General features: G+C 26.7%; 4 protein-coding genes and 1 long non-coding RNA gene across 12 annotated transcripts in view; 4 read left to right on the forward strand and 1 right to left on the reverse strand.

Annotated features, from left to right (window-relative positions):
• Window positions 1–2,390, reverse strand: part of mus81 (mus81 structure-specific endonuclease subunit) — a 47,793-nt gene extending 45,403 nt beyond the window's left edge. For all 5 annotated transcript variants that reach the window (XM_069110010.1, XM_069110011.1, XM_069110012.1 and 2 more), the window contains exons 1-6: window positions 1,505–2,390; window positions 1,319–1,424; window positions 1,110–1,230; window positions 599–1,024; window positions 313–529; window positions 23–235 (exon numbers count right to left, since the gene is read on the reverse strand). In XM_069110010.1, the coding sequence (XP_068966111.1) occupies window positions 23–235; window positions 313–529; window positions 599–1,024; window positions 1,110–1,230; window positions 1,319–1,424; window positions 1,505–1,870 (1,449 nt within the window). In that variant the 5' untranslated portion in view covers window positions 1,871–2,390. The remainder of the gene's footprint in view (window positions 1–22; window positions 236–312; window positions 530–598; window positions 1,025–1,109; window positions 1,231–1,318; window positions 1,425–1,504) is intronic.
• A 425-nt stretch (window positions 2,391–2,815) lies between these two features.
• Window positions 2,816–6,605, forward strand: Shc (SHC-adaptor protein). 4 transcript variants are annotated; one of them, XM_069110015.1, is made up of 11 exons: window positions 2,816–3,088; window positions 3,479–3,606; window positions 3,699–3,769; window positions 3,887–3,947; window positions 4,015–4,188; window positions 4,284–4,447; window positions 4,535–4,773; window positions 4,852–5,001; window positions 5,066–5,193; window positions 5,258–5,368; window positions 5,449–6,605. In XM_069110015.1, exons 2-11 carry the CDS (start codon window positions 3,508–3,510, stop codon window positions 5,581–5,583), a joined length of 1,332 nt encoding a protein of 443 aa, XP_068966116.1. In that variant the 5' UTR covers window positions 2,816–3,088; window positions 3,479–3,507; the 3' UTR covers window positions 5,584–6,605. The 4 variants fall into 4 exon arrangements, with proteins under 4 accessions (XP_068966116.1, XP_068966120.1, XP_068966119.1 ...); XM_069110019.1 differs by having other exon boundaries at window positions 3,499–3,606; XM_069110018.1 differs by lacking the exon at window positions 2,816–3,088 and adding an exon at window positions 3,095–3,301.
• Window positions 6,606–8,655: 2,050 nt separating this feature from the next.
• On the forward strand, window positions 8,656–10,373 carry FRG1 (FSHD region gene 1). The gene is made up of 5 exons (XM_069109606.1): window positions 8,656–8,973; window positions 9,063–9,139; window positions 9,212–9,504; window positions 9,693–9,892; window positions 9,969–10,373. Exons 1-5 carry the CDS (start codon window positions 8,915–8,917, stop codon window positions 10,114–10,116), a joined length of 777 nt encoding a protein of 258 aa, XP_068965707.1. The 5' UTR covers window positions 8,656–8,914; the 3' UTR covers window positions 10,117–10,373.
• Window positions 10,374–10,817: 444 nt separating this feature from the next.
• On the forward strand, window positions 10,818–14,755 carry LOC138178030 (exportin-4). The gene is given in 13 exon segments (XM_069109432.1): window positions 10,818–10,868; window positions 11,496–11,796; window positions 11,799–11,898; window positions 11,930–12,189; window positions 12,299–12,367; window positions 12,903–13,041; window positions 13,118–13,392; window positions 13,538–13,719; window positions 13,821–13,897; window positions 13,899–14,072; window positions 14,150–14,311; window positions 14,313–14,376; window positions 14,449–14,755. Coding segments are annotated over 13 exon segments (2,148 nt in total). The 3' UTR covers window positions 14,743–14,755.
• A 30-nt stretch (window positions 14,756–14,785) lies between these two features.
• On the forward strand, window positions 14,786–15,394 carry LOC138178027 (uncharacterized). The gene is made up of 2 exons (XR_011172582.1): window positions 14,786–15,176; window positions 15,209–15,394. It is a non-coding gene; the product is annotated as an uncharacterized LOC138178027 (long non-coding RNA).
• Window positions 15,395–15,775: the final 381 nt, after the last annotated feature.

The following is a 15,775-nucleotide window of genomic DNA, read 5'->3' on the forward strand; positions in this document are numbered from 1 at the left end:
TTGTTGTAAAAAGATTACGTACTTTGAACATTTTTATTAAAATTCTAGTTAATGATGACAAATAAAACATAGAATCTTTATGATTCTTAGTATATTTTACAGAGAAACCATCTTGTATCAAGGTATTAATGGAAGCTTGCATCAATGATGAGTGTGGTATTGTCAATCTTTGACCCTTCTCATAATCTTCAATTATGTACATAAGATTTGTAATTCCAGATTGCTTTAATCTAAACTATATAAAATAATATTCTATTTAACCATATAAAAATATATAAATATGAATTATGTATACATATGTCATATATATACCTTTTGTTCATGAAATCTTCCATCTGTAATACTTGCACTTAAATCATCTATTCGTTTCCTTTCTACTATAAAGGGTAAGATTAATTCATTATTTTTATTTCTTCTACACCTAGCAATCCATGCAAAATCACCAACTTTTAAATGACGTATCTCAAATGATACACCAAACTCTGTTAGTCCTGTGATAGTAGCATCATGTTGAGGTTCTGTCCTACCACTATATGAAAATTATTTACAGATACATGATAAAATTTTAACATTATAATTTAACAAAATGTAAACATACCCAGCAGTCTCTTGTGTATCTACTAATAATATTATATCGAAATTGCTTGATTCTAAATAATAGTTTCTTTGAAAATCATCTGTAAAATCTGTTTCATTATTTTCTAAATTATGTACATGATTCATATCTTTTACTTCTTTCGTTTTTTCTTGCACTCTTTTTGAGTAGACAATATTTTCCTTCGATTTTTGTTTTACAAAATTCTCATTAGGTTTTTGGCAGTGATTTTCAATAGTAATAGTTTCCTCATTCCTATTATTAAGATCGGCTGAATCTTTTATTAACTTAGACTTTTGTGTAATCAATGGTTTTAATGAAATTTGAATTTTATTTAATACTTCAAAAGAATTTAATGATATTACATCAGTATTTGTAATTTCACATATCTTCTTTGAAATACTTATACCATGCTCTGTAAGATTATACCTATACAAGTTATACTACATTTAATACTACAGAAATGTTAAATTCACATATAATTTAAAAAATTGTTATTAATAAATATTATTACCTAATTGGTCTACCTATCATAGAAATTAATCCACTTCCGAACAAATCTAAGACTGAAGTCTTTGCTCCATGCCCACACAACTGTTTCATTTCCAACAGTAGATCTGTTTCTGTAGTATATCCTAATAAATTATAGTATTCATTAGTGATATAATAATTTAATAATAAAATACACTTACACAAAAATAAAAAATATTCCTTGAAATATACCTAAATAACATGAGTCTAGTGTTTTCTTATATAATATCAATAAGGCAGCATAATTTTCTACATTCCAAGATGATAAATTTAAATCGTCAAATGTTGTTGGTTCTGTCTTGAAACAAAATATTTATTAAGTTTATTTCTTTAATATGTTATTACGTCTGTATATAAGAAATATATAAATATATTTACTCTTTCAGGTACGAAATCTGCGTCCACAATAATTTGTTGTGATCTGTGTTTCCTTTTAAATACAGGTTGTTCATTAAAACTGCAGTGCTTGCAAACATTCTTCAGACTTATTGAGTCATTATTTTGAACTTTATATTCTTTGAGTTTTCTATCTAACATGGAGCATAATTTTGTGCCAAAGTGTTGCAATATTATACAATCCTTCCCAGATTTTAACGGCAAGGGATATTTTTTTAATGCAGCGAGTGCTTTCGAAAAATGATATTGCAAGTCGGAATTTCTCGATGCAGCCTCTTTTCTCCATTCTTCTAACCAGAGCTCAAATAGTGGGTTTGGATTCTTAGGCTTAAGTTTTATTCTTTTCATAGTATTTTTATATCACGGTATGCAAAAGATTATATCATGTATGTTATTAAGTTTAATAAATTATGAAATTAATACTTCAACCAAACACAAAACATTTTTAAGGTTGAAATCTGTATGTATATCAATTTTAAGTGTAGAACTTCAAATCTTTACGATCTATACATATATTTATATACATATCTTCTTTTAAATGGAAGATCATTACTTTTATAAACATATGAATAAATGCATTAAACAATGAACATTTTAAAATTATTCCTAAGAAATTTTCTTAAGGGCAGATTCACACAATATAGGATGTTAAGTCAAGGTAGCTCTGACATTTCTGACAGTATTAATCATGATCTTCTAAAAAATTCTTGACTCTTAACACTCATATAATACTGAAGCTTAAGGAAAATCGAGTATGACTATCTGTGAAAAATCAGCATGGAAGACAAGAAGTCTGTCTGTCTTACAAGAACTTGGATTTTATTGAGCTTCCGTGATGATTTTTCACAACTAGACACGACTCAATTTTCGAACGGTTTTCTCTAGCGAGTGTCAAAACCTCTTTATATGATCGCAGTAGTGATATAAAAATTTCAATATTACTAGACATCTTAAGAAGATATTAATTCATATAGAATTTTATAAAATATAATAAATATAATTCATATATATTAATTCATATTACTAACCAACTATAAGTAAAATTTATATGTGTAATATAAATATGTATTTTTGATCTCTTTTGTATAAAAATTAATATATATTTAATTCTCTTTTTCGTAAAATAAAATTATTACCGATGGAGCAATATTAATAAATTATTTATATTTAACTACAATTTATTTTAATATATATATGCTTTTATCTTTTAATAATGAATAATAGAAAAGTTGTGTTGTACATAGTGTGAAATGTGTAATACGAAAATTGATTAGAAATCATGGTATACTAAATATGCATTTTAAAATAGACAAAGCATACTGGTTCAGTCGGTGATAAAGGAAACATAATTAAATTGTCGATAATTTTTGTTTGGCATTTATGGAATTTTCTACAAGATAATAAATGTGTCTCCTAACTTGAGTGTAGCAGAAAATGCAGACCAATACGAATTTATTATAGTACTACATTTTATATAGTGACTGAAAAAAATTTCTATGAAATGATTAGTGTACCAAATGAGTATAATTGTATCGTAGACGTGTGATTCCAGTAACCGTCTGCGAGGTATGATCTCATTTCCTGATAAATCATGTATTTGTGTGTTAATCAAAATTTTCTTGTTCGCAATTTACGGAATATCTTAGTTATTCGCATTCGGTTGTCACTGCCAGAAATGTATTTTAATTGAAGTATAATGTCAAGTAACGTTGTCTGCATTATGTAATAATCATTGTCGACTTACCATCATAACTATAATTACAAAGTGTCAAAGACATTGTAAGCGATACTGTATTTATACATATTTAATTGGAAAAATGAATGATTATTAGTTTCAAGTTTAAACAAAAATTACAAACATAATATGCCTACAAAACATTCTGAATGATATTTTTTTCTTATCTTATTGTGCAAAATTTTATATTTTGTATAATATTTAAAATGCTTATGTTGTAGTTGTATACTTATGTGCGTAAAATTTAGAAATGGCAACTGGAGGTAGTAGTTTTATAAGTAAACCAGCCAGAGGATGGTTACACCCTGATCATTTAGTGAGCAAAGAAGGAATTACCTATACTGTTAAAGTAAGTTTCTATTTTTCTATTATCAATATGTAGCATTAAAATAATTTTTTACAAATTATAAGTGTTTAATTATTATATTATATGATTTTCAGTATATAGGATGTCTTGAAGTATACACATCTATGAAAAGCTTAGATTTTGAAACAAGATCATGTGTTGCCAAGTAAGCTTTTTAATAAATTTTTAAAACACATTTATATGTAGAATTTATTTTACATGTAAAGAAACACTAAAAGTATAAATGTATGTTCTTAATATACTATGAACAAATTTTTTTTAGAGAATGTATAAACAGAGTTTGTGAAGCAGCTGGTTTAAAATCTGCAGATAAAAAGAGAAGGGTATGTATATTATTAATTTTTACTTTTATAATTGCAGCTTTACATTTATAATAATTTATATTTGAAGGTGGATAGGAAAGTGTTAAGAGCAATAGCAGATAAACCTCGCATGGAACATACAGGTGCTACGATAAATTTAACTATTAGTAGCTGTAGCTTAGCTTTGACTAATATAGAGACTGGACATACTATTGCCAAACATGAAATGCCACGTATATCTTTTGCTTCAGGTGGAGATACGGTAAATTATATGTTATGAAATATTAGTTTTTATTACCATCTGTATTATACAATAATTGCCAGACATATGAACTGGTTAATATATTTTTTTTATAGGAAATATTAGATTTTGTAGCATATGTTGCTAAAAATATGCAAGAATGGCGTGCTTGTTATGTATTAGAGTGTGGAGGAGGACTTGCACAAGATGTCATATCTACTATTGGACAAGCTTTTGAATTACGATTTAAAGAATTTCTTACAAAACCAGCTTCATTACAGTAATTATAGATATTAAAAACAAATTTTATTTATTATAAAATTAATCTTTAATATATTATTTAATATATATCTTTTTTATAATACAGCCCTATGTTAAATGGCATGCGAGAAGCAGATAGAGATTATTATAATGATCTACCAGGGAAAGTACCACCTGATATTGGCCCTCCACCAGTTCCACCATTACCAATTTCGGCATCAACACTACCTAATTTAAAACATCATCATTCTACTCAAAATCATATGTCACGTAGCAATGTACAAAATTCTGCTTTACATGACACATTTTCCATAAATTCTGATAGACATCATCAACAATGGCCAGGTAACATTCCTTTAAAATTTTATTATAATTCGTAATTTCATTTAATAACGAAAACTAACTTCATTTCTGTTATTGTAGAAAGTGATAACTTAATTGACTTGAATTCTGATGGAACATCAACGAATTTCAATATTCCTCCTGAACATAACTATGTAAATGACAGTGTCATAGCAGCTACACGAGAAAGTCATCGTGACCAAACATCACTTTTTGATGTGTTTGATATGCGTAAGTAATTTAATGTTGATATAGCATTTAAAATTCCAGCATATAACATAATATAATTTTATAGAGCCATTTAGTTCTGCGATATCAGATTTGAATAGATTAAGCCCCCATTCTCAAAAGCAACAATTAAAACAAGAGATATGGTTCCATGGTAGTGTTAGTCGCGCTGAAGCAGAATCAATGTTAACGAGGGTAAGTATTGCCATTAATATTTATATATAAGTTGTGTATATTTTCAATATAACATATTTGACAGGATGGTGACTTTTTGGTTCGAGAATCTCAAGGCTCGCCTGGACAATATGTCCTTACTGGTATGAACAATGGTACTCCAAAACATTTATTGTTAATTGATCCGGAAGGCGTAGTAAGTATTTTAGAACATAACATTGGAAGAAATCTACATACATTGAAAAGGCAAATATTTATGATTTATAATAATTCCAGGTTCGCACAAAAGACCGCGTTTTCGATAGCGTTAGCCATTTAGTAAATCATCATTGTGACAATGTGTTACCAATTATATCAGCAGACAGTGTTTTAGTACTTCGGTATCCAATTTCCAGACGTACAAATAATTGATTTTTACAAACTTATAATAGTGCACAAAGTAACGAATGAGATTCACATTTGGTATCGATCAATCTCACTAGTATTTACTAAAAAAATTCGATACTGAATATGCTTTTCATAGCAAAAATTTCATGCCATGAATACTTTTCTTTAAAAGAGGAGAAAAAAGTTTATCCGAAAAACGGTTTATCCTAATTTTACGTTCTATTCTTATCAAAAGAAAGACTTAATATTTCACGAAATATAATCCTATAATTATTAGTAATATCACCGTGCAGAGAGGTGTTGAATCATACTCAAAATTAAAGAAGTTATTATTAGATGTTAAATTATGATGATTAGTGTGTAAAAGATTTTATCAAAGTATTTTTATGTATCAATTTTTTTGTAAAAAGAAGTATATGTATAAAAAATAGTAATATTTACAGTATTCTTTTTTTAATTTATTAAATTGAATTTTTGAGATACTTTCTCATACATAATTTTTAAATAGTATCAGTATACTTCTATTAAATATAAACATAACATATGTATCTTTAATTGTTTACAAATACTTATAAGTTTATAGTTGCAAAACTATATGAATTTCTCTTTTCATTAAATATTCAACTTAAAATATATAAAAAGATAACATTAAATGATATTGACGAATATTAAAAGATAACTTTTAACTTAAAATATATCAATGTTACATCTGTTAAATATTAGACAAAGATTTTTTTAAATTGACTAAAATCAATTATTCGATATAACTCACTATTAAATCAATTATAGTTTTTTTATTCAATTTACATCTAATTTCAATTTTTGTGTAAGATTCAAAATAGTATCTTACATATGCCATTACTACACCTCAAAGTGTGCCACAATTTAATTTTTTAGTGAAGATTTGGTACCGACTACTGAATAAAATAAAACTATACATTTTTAATTTTATATATAACTTTACCATATAGATTATGGCTTTCATAAAAAAATGTTTTGTAATTTTAGTCATTTTATGTTATAAAACTCGCAAAATAGTTATGTGCATAAAATATATATATATACATGTATATATATATATATATATATATATATATATATATATATATATATATATTTACGAATTTTGTAATATCCTGATAGTATAACATTTTGATTCCATATTTGTGAGGTAATTTTCATTTGTAATCCCAATTTTAATAGAGAATTGTATATTTATATTTTATCTAAATATATAATAATCAAAGTGAATTTTGTATTCTGCATATTTATTTGCAGAAATATTTGAACTGAGTCCTGCGAAGGACCTCGCGTTTGCACTTTTATATTATGCATATATTAAAATATTTATTGCGCTTAAATATGGCCTATATTGTAATGTTTTTAGTATTAAAATATACAAATTATAATATTTAATATTTTTACCTTCCATGATTTTAAAATAGATATATATGATGATAGTACATAGAGTATGAATTATTGATTATACGCTACAAAACTACAACATTAAATCGTATCTGATAATTTATTGCTTATATAGTTTCTTTGAGAATAATATCATATATACACAACAAATTTAAATATTTGTGAATAATCACTAATATTTACATTTTTGCTTAAAAATTTCGATACATGCATGTATTGTGTAAGTATATACGTATATTATTATTTTCTAGCTCTTTCAGAGATATAATAATGATATAAAATAAATATTCATATAAAAATTTTATATAGCCATGATTATAACTGATCCTAACTCTGATTCAAATACGTAACTTTGTGTAGAAAGATATTTTCTTGTTTTATATGCTTAATCATATTCTTAACCACATATGTGAAAATCAAGAATAGTGTGGTGTCTCATAATCTAAATAATTAGCATTTGACTATGCTTGGTATATACGCCTTCCATTTCATTCGTATAAACAGAATTAGTTTACTCATCTCTGATATAAGCTTTATGCTTTAGATAGAAATACAATAAGAAAATAAATATGATGCACGATTGATCACGATTGAAACTAGGAAACTAGGGAATTATACCGAAACCTAAGGAAAACGATTCGAAAATTGAGTCGTGATTAGTTATGAAAAATCAACATAGAAGACAAGAAGGTTCTCGTTTTGCCCATATGTGACATGCTATGAATGCTCAGACAAAAACAGAGACACTTTACTCATCTTTGTCTGTCTCGCAAGAACGCGAACTTTGTTGTCTTCAGTACTGTTTTTTCACAACCAGTCGCGACTCAATTTTCGGACGGTTTTCCCTAGCGCATGTCAAGATCGAGACCTATTATGTTATAGTTGTGTGATTAATCGTGCACTAGTGCTGTTCAAGAACTTGGGGAATTTCAGGCTGGGTTATTACCTGTGGAATGCTAAAGCACTCTGTTCGTGTTTAGGAACTTTTAATTAAACAAATGAGGAATTAACGAATGGTATAGAAAGAATACAGAAAGAATTAAACTTGAAACAAATAACTATATTTTGATAAACCAATTACAAATTGAGAATCTTTAATCTATTATGATTTCCACATTTTTAGAATAGTGTCCGGATGTCGGAATTAGCTTCACAATTCTGTCTTTCGTACTTTCGTCCGGTCTACTTGTGTCTTCGGTTGTTACATAAAAAATGCAATGTGTTTACGATCAAATAAGAACTATTGTTATTAACTAATATCAATAATGGTTGTTCCCATTAGAATTAATCATATATCAGAGCGAGCGGTTTGTGCCTTGACAATGTTCTTTTCTATGGTAACTTAGATAAATATGCAAATTAGAAAGTGATTAGAATTATCAGTGGCAAATAATTTGACTGTTAAGTATTATATTTTTATATGGTTATCTTATGATTATCTTCTTTGATTATATATTTTATATATGATTATATATTATCAAAATCATATTAAAATAAAATATTTACTTAGATAAATTGTCTCTGTTCATTGCTTCGATTACGATTTTTTACAATTTGAATTTGGCGCAAGTTAGTTCACACGGAGCTTAATAGAGAGCGTACATGACGGTACTGATATTAATTAATAGAACCAGTTTCCTCTCTGATACAATTTTAGGAAATATAAGAAATATAGCTAGTAAAAACTACATCGTGGATGTTTATTTTTCTTGTAGTCTATAAGAATAAGTGTAAAACATGACAATGTTATTGATATAATCTTTATTATTCAAAATATTAATAATAATTGATAATCTTTTCATCTATATATTTACGTACGTGACAAAAAAAATATTTTTCCTTAATTCACAAGAATATTTTATTGTATTAAATACAATAATCAAAATTACAGAATAAATATATAAGAATTAATATATAAAGAAACGTGAAAATGTCAGAATATGATAAAGTGAGAACTGGAAAACTTGTTTTGAAAGGTGAAAAAAAAAGGTATACAAGTTGTTCCTATGCATAATGTGTTCATTTCAATGCATATATTTTTTAAGAAATAATTAATCATTTTCTTTTGTTTTTTACAGAACGAAAAAGAGAAAATTGAAAAAACAAGAGAAAGGACATATTATAACCTCAGAAGATAAAGATACTATAAGTCATGGTATTTTATTTTAATATATATGTACTTCCTCATATTGATTATCAAAGTAATTGTATTTTATGTTATTCATAGGTGGTTGGTGGAAAGCTACACAAGTGTCAGAAGTTACAGGAACAGTAGCGATTGAATTTGGAAATCATATCTACATGAAAGCATTAGATAATGGATTATTTACCTTAGGTGCACCTCATAATGAAGGCGAAGGGCCTTTACCAGAAGAGATTCTAACAGCTTTTCCAATAAGTGAAACCAAAGTTGCATTGAAATCTGGTTATGGAAAATACTTGGGTATTGATAAAAAAGGCGTTGTCATTGGAAGAAGTGATGCAGTAGGCATGATTGAACAGTGGGAACCAATATTTCAGGTAAATATATTATTCATTGCAATTTTTGATTACTGAGTCATTTCATTAAGATTATCATCTTTATTAGTTTGTATAAAGGAATGAGATTATTCATTTAATTTTACTATCATTAATTTAACACTACAAGTGTAAAAAAATATAACCAACTATTTATATATATTCTATAAAAAAAACTATGATTTTTTTAGGATAACAAGCTTGCTATTTTAAATAGCAACGATTGTTTCATATCAGTTACAGATGAAGATGATATTATTTGTCAGAAAAGGACCGCTGGATCTTCTGAGTTTTGTACTATAAGAAGTATAACTCAAAAAGCTCAAGATCCAAATAAGGACATTCCCAAAGAGGAACAGGGTTCTCTTCATGATGTTGAAGTGAATTATGTGTAAGTAGTATAGATTTTATATGGAAAGTTGTTTTCAATATAATATAAGAAACATAATATATTGACAATATTATAGGAGAAAGTTCCAGAAATTCCAGGACAAAAAATTAAGAATAAGTAAAGAGGATAGTTCTAAACTAGAGAAAGCAAAACGAGAAGGAACTTTACATGAAGCTTTATTAGATAGAAGAAGCAAGATGAAGGCAGATCGATATTGTAAATAATTTTATACAAAATTGCATTATGTATTTAAACATGTATTTAGACAATTAATGACTTCTAAAAAGTATAAATATTTAATAAAAATATGAAAAAAGTATATGATTACAAGCTTGAGATAAAAAAGTTCTTTATACATATCATATTTATTATGTACATTTATTATATTACATAATTTAAATTTCAAATTCATTATCTTAAATCATCATAATCTTCATTTGCAATCATTAAAAAGGTATTCTTTTTGTTCTTTTTTTTGCACTGCAATGCACTTTGCAAATGCACTGCAATTTACAATATACTGATTGATTTTTATGTCATTAGTCAGTTTACATACAATTATTGTATAAATTTATTTAAATTTATAGAATAATATAAATTTAACAAATTGTGTAAATTTACAAGTGAAAGCATGCGCAATAAATTCGGTTTTATTAACATTTTACGATATACTGATTGGTTTTTAAGTCATTAGTTAGTCAGTTTACATATAATTATTGTATAAATTCATTTAAATTTATACAACTTAATAATTTGTGTAAATTTACAAGTTAAAGCATGCGCAATAAATTCGGCTTATAGCATTCATTTGTGCACAGAATATAGGTACATACAGGTTTAATTTAGTTGGTGGGAATATTGTTTATTATACAAATTTGTTTACAAACACTATTTTAGTTTAAAAACCTTTAATACTTTTAAACAAATGGCAGAACAATTAATGGATGAATTAGAAAAGGCTGCACAAATAATTTTGGTATGTTTACATTTAATAAAACTGTTTCACGAAAGTTATAAATAAACTTATTCATTAAACTTCTAAGAAAGTATGTTTACGAATACAGTACATGTTACAGTACATATAGACATAATATAATACAGTACAATTATGTTACTATAATATATATTACAAAATATTAGAATAATACAATGTTATTTCTTTGTTAATTTAACGCGAAAAAAAATATATAATATAAAGAAAATAGTACTTAATGTTTAGTTTCAAATGTAATCATAGAACGGATACGTAATTAGATAATAGATGTTTTTCAGTTCTTATACTAAAAATGTAATTTATTTTTTACTGCAAAATTTTATAAGTTATGTACATTGTATATATGCGTACATTTATATTATATACATACCTATACATTTTATATTATGTGAAATTAACCAATTTGATGTAATAATTAATGCAATTTAATATGTTTTAAATCCTGAGAAACTCATGACTATTAATAATATAATTTCGTATTTACAATGTTTGTTTATATATATCTTTTGTCTAATATTTATATTATATTTGGAAGTAAATGTTTTTATTCAGTATTAATCTTTTTATTAAGTATCAATGGTTGCATTCTATTTCCTGTTTTATTTTTAGGCGGCACCAAATTTAGTTACAACAGAACAATGTCATAATACAGAAGAAGTTTTTTTAAATTTTCGGAAATTTAAATCTCCTTATGAGCTTTGTAGACAAATTTTGGAGACTAATACAAATAATTATATTGTTTTTGAGGCAGTTGGTTTAATAAAAATATTATTAATTTGTGAATGGCTATTATTATCACAAACACACACTTCTTCATTAAGAAACTACCTATTACATTATGTTATGAATAAACCAAATTTACCTCCATATGTTGAAGGATCTATATTACAACTTATTGCAATTTTGATAAAAGTGGTACTGTAAATGTCTCTGGGCAAGCACGACAAGCCGTATTAGAAGAAATTGAAAATTTGATAATTTGCATTATTTTGTAGTATTGTATGCTATAATGTTTTCTAACATTTTTAGAAATTTCTGGAATACAATCTTATTTCTATAATAATTCAAGAATATGTACTCAATTTCATGTCTGCAAATATAGGTTTATCATGGGAAACACATTTCTATGAAAAGAAGACATTTCAAGCTGCTGATTTGAAAAGAATTTTTAAGTTTTATTATAGGGTAATTGAAGAATTAATTAAAAAAGATTTATAGGAAGATAGTATAACTCTTTTAAAACCACTACTCCAAATTCTGGAAAGTATATTTACATGAACATTTGTTCATGCAAGGTATGAAAATATCCTTTTCACAAAAATCTGCTCTTATAGTCTCTATGCCTTTAGATATCTTTAAATTATTTCCTTTCCTATTGTTACTCTTATTTTAATTCCTTAATTTCATTGCACAACCAGTGTTGATAGGTATTTGGGAATCAGTAAATACAGAGTGTGTACCTTTGGATATGGATATACCAGGTATGTAAATATGAAACCGGAATTTTTGTATAGAAAATACACGTTTATTGTATGAAAATGATTAAAAATATTTTATCTGAAGTATTGCCCATCGCTAGCTATACATTTTTCCCACCTGTCTGGCAATTGGTGGATGCCACGCCAGAAAAACTGTTGCTTTTTTGAGGCAAACCAGTCATCGAGCCATTTTCGTACATTTTCGTAAGAAGTGAAGTGCTGGTCAGAAAGCGTGTGCCCCATCGATGCAAATAAATAGTAAACGGACGGAGCCAAGTCTGGCGAGTAAGCCGCGTACGAAAGTATTTCCCAACTGAACGCTTCAAGCGTTTCCTTGACCGGTTTTGCTGTATGTGATGGTGCATTATCATGAAGCAAAATTACTTTGTGTTGCCTTTTTTTATATTCTGGTCGTTTTTCGCGCAAAGCTTGATTCAAATCGATCATTTATTGTCGGTAGCGCTCAGCATTAACGGTCTCACCAGGTTTCAACAGCTCATAATAAAAAATTAAATGTTCTTCTTAAAATGTCTCAGAGGAGATAGTCTGATTGCAACATGGGCTCTAAATTTTCTTTTTGAAAAAATAGAGTTCAATATTAATGTCTTTAAAAGTGAACCTACAATAATGGAAAGAACTATCAAGATGTTGATATCACTTACTAATAGATCACAAAAGTAAGTTTGCGTTAATAAAGAATGGTATTATATTTTATGTATATCATTTTACATGTAGTATGTATTTGCTTTTCAGAGCCAATTATGTATTAAACTATAAAGGACTTGAAAGAATCATAAATTTAGCCACAAAAGGGCAACATGACCTTCCACAAGTAGTCGAAAGAGGATTAATGAAATCAGTGGTTCAAGTCGGGGTTAAAAATAAGGTAGATCAGTCATATTGGACACACACTCTGCAACCATTGATAGATAAATTTAAACAAATTACCTCTAATGTAAAATTTTTACAATGTTACCATCAAGAAGAGATTAAAATTCAAGTTACAAATATTTTAGAACATTTTATTGGTAAGTTTGGTTTTTAAATTCTGTTGTTAAACTTAAATTTTTATTAGTTAGTCGCTTTAATAATTGATTTTTACTAGTTTAACATTAAGTGCATTGTATATAAAATATTTACTATTAATATTTAAAACATACTCTAATATTATAGGAGTAGCACAAGGTACAAGAGGATCAAAAGATAGATTACTATATCACAACATTCAACCGATATTACATGAGCTACCAAATTTAATATCTTTGTACCATAATTATCAAGATATATAATTAATTTTAGAATTACTTTTTGAATATACAAATGGACCAGAACCAGTTCTTCTTCACATAACTGAGGTAAAATAATTTTCAATCTAATTACACTGCTTTAATATAACAATCGTCATAAAAAATAATATTTATTTCTATTATAATGTCAAATAAATTCATTCTTTTAGACTGATGCTGTACAGCTATCTAAGATATATTTAAGCACAATACGAAATTATATACGTTGTAATATTAATAGACTGACTAGATTCAACTGCAGAAGAAAATAATTATCAGGATATCTTGTTCCTGATGAAACTTTTAACTAATATTGTATCCAAGAATATATTGCAAGATAAAACAGTGTTTTTACAAGGTTTAACTATAATTATACCTATGATGACTACAGATCTATTTAAATTTCTATGTTTATGTTTACAGTAAGTTACCATTATTTATTATTGTATCAAAATCACTGTGAAATTATTCTAATTAAATTAAAATACATTTCTTATAGATATTTTGAAATGATGATGTCTTTTTGTAAGGATGATCCTCAAAAAGTGCTCGATCTACAGCCCGAACTATTACAATCACTTTTAACATCGATAGAATTGGGTTTATTCTCATTTAGTCATGATGTATCTATGTTGTGTTGTAATATGATTGAAATTTTAATAACAGATTTTTGAAAATATGCAAAACGGCCGTCCAAAAAGTGAAATAATGGCACCATTTTTAAATGTACCTATTTTTCAAAGTAATATTACAATTAAGTTATATATAATTTTGTTCTAATTGATGTCTCTTTTTCAGTTAGTAATTACTGTTATTTTAACACGTCAAGTTGACTCATATTTTATATCGAAAGTGTGCATATCTATTTATTATTTGATATGTTGTTATCAAGACGAATATAACCAGATTGTACAAAATCTTCTATCCACTCAATCAAATGAACAAGTCGTGCAGAGATTAGCCAACGCTTTTAAAAAGTTGATTGAACATATAAATTTTCTCTGGAAATATGTTTGTAGAGATAAAGAAAGATTTAAAAATTCTTTTGATGAATTCGTTGCTAATTTACAGGATTTTTTAATGATTAAATAATATTTCATTGATTTTTTTTGTGTCCATTTAAGGAACGAAAAAGCAAATTTTACCTTTGATGTCAAATTTAACATGAGGATATGTCACAAAAGGAATTCATTAAGCATGTAAGCTTTTTATTGACCGATTTATTACACGTTACCACTTACAGTGAGTCTAGCGAAAATCGAATAATTATAATAATAATAAATACAAGTTACAGCATCGATGCATGTCTTTTTCCATAGCAAACGATCAAAAACGAAAACGTTTTTGCAATAGAGTTTTTAGTTACCTTACAAACAAGTAAGTACATGAACTTACATACTTGGTACAGATCAAATCATCGTTAGCCTTTTTATCGTATGCCTCCAGATGGTCTTCGACATTTGACAAAATGCTTATGTTAATATTAAATTTATTTATATATTTATATAATATACTTTATATATAAGGTATATATATATATATACCTTATATATATAAGCAAACATGTTCTTTCGCGCTATCTCTTTCGCACTCACTCTCTCTCGCGCACACGCGCTTCTCCATTCTCTCCCCTTTATTTCTTCCCTTTCTCTTCTCTCGTCTCCCTTTAATTCCGCATTTTGTCTTTTAATAACAACAATGATTATTAATCTTATCGACAGCGTTCTTGTATTTTTATTCACAACGCTCGTATCATTTTTCTTTCTGCTCACTTGTCCTATTTTCCTTTAATTAATTTTTTATTTGTCTACTCCATGCTTAATATTCAATTTCTGTTCCTTCTTTACGTAGTAATAAATTATGTCTTTAACCCCCTGAAGCAATACTTTTCTTTTCGTTTTATTTACTTACATGCACAGTTGTTTGTCGTATATAGTATAACAAATAAATTATGCGTAAATAACACGATTAAAATATAAATGCTACGTATCGTAGGTAATATTCATAAATACATTATGCATACATATACGTATTATGCTCTTGTACAATTCATAGATGTCTTCTTACATGTTAAAAAAAAATGAATGAATATCTGAATTATGCATTGTTTATTTTTTATTTTGTT

This window comes from Bombus flavifrons, chromosome 3 (genome assembly GCF_040668555.2).
Source record: "Bombus flavifrons isolate JBK064 chromosome 3, iyBomFlav1_principal, whole genome shotgun sequence".
Lineage (NCBI taxonomy): Eukaryota > Metazoa > Arthropoda > Insecta > Hymenoptera > Apidae > Bombus > Bombus flavifrons.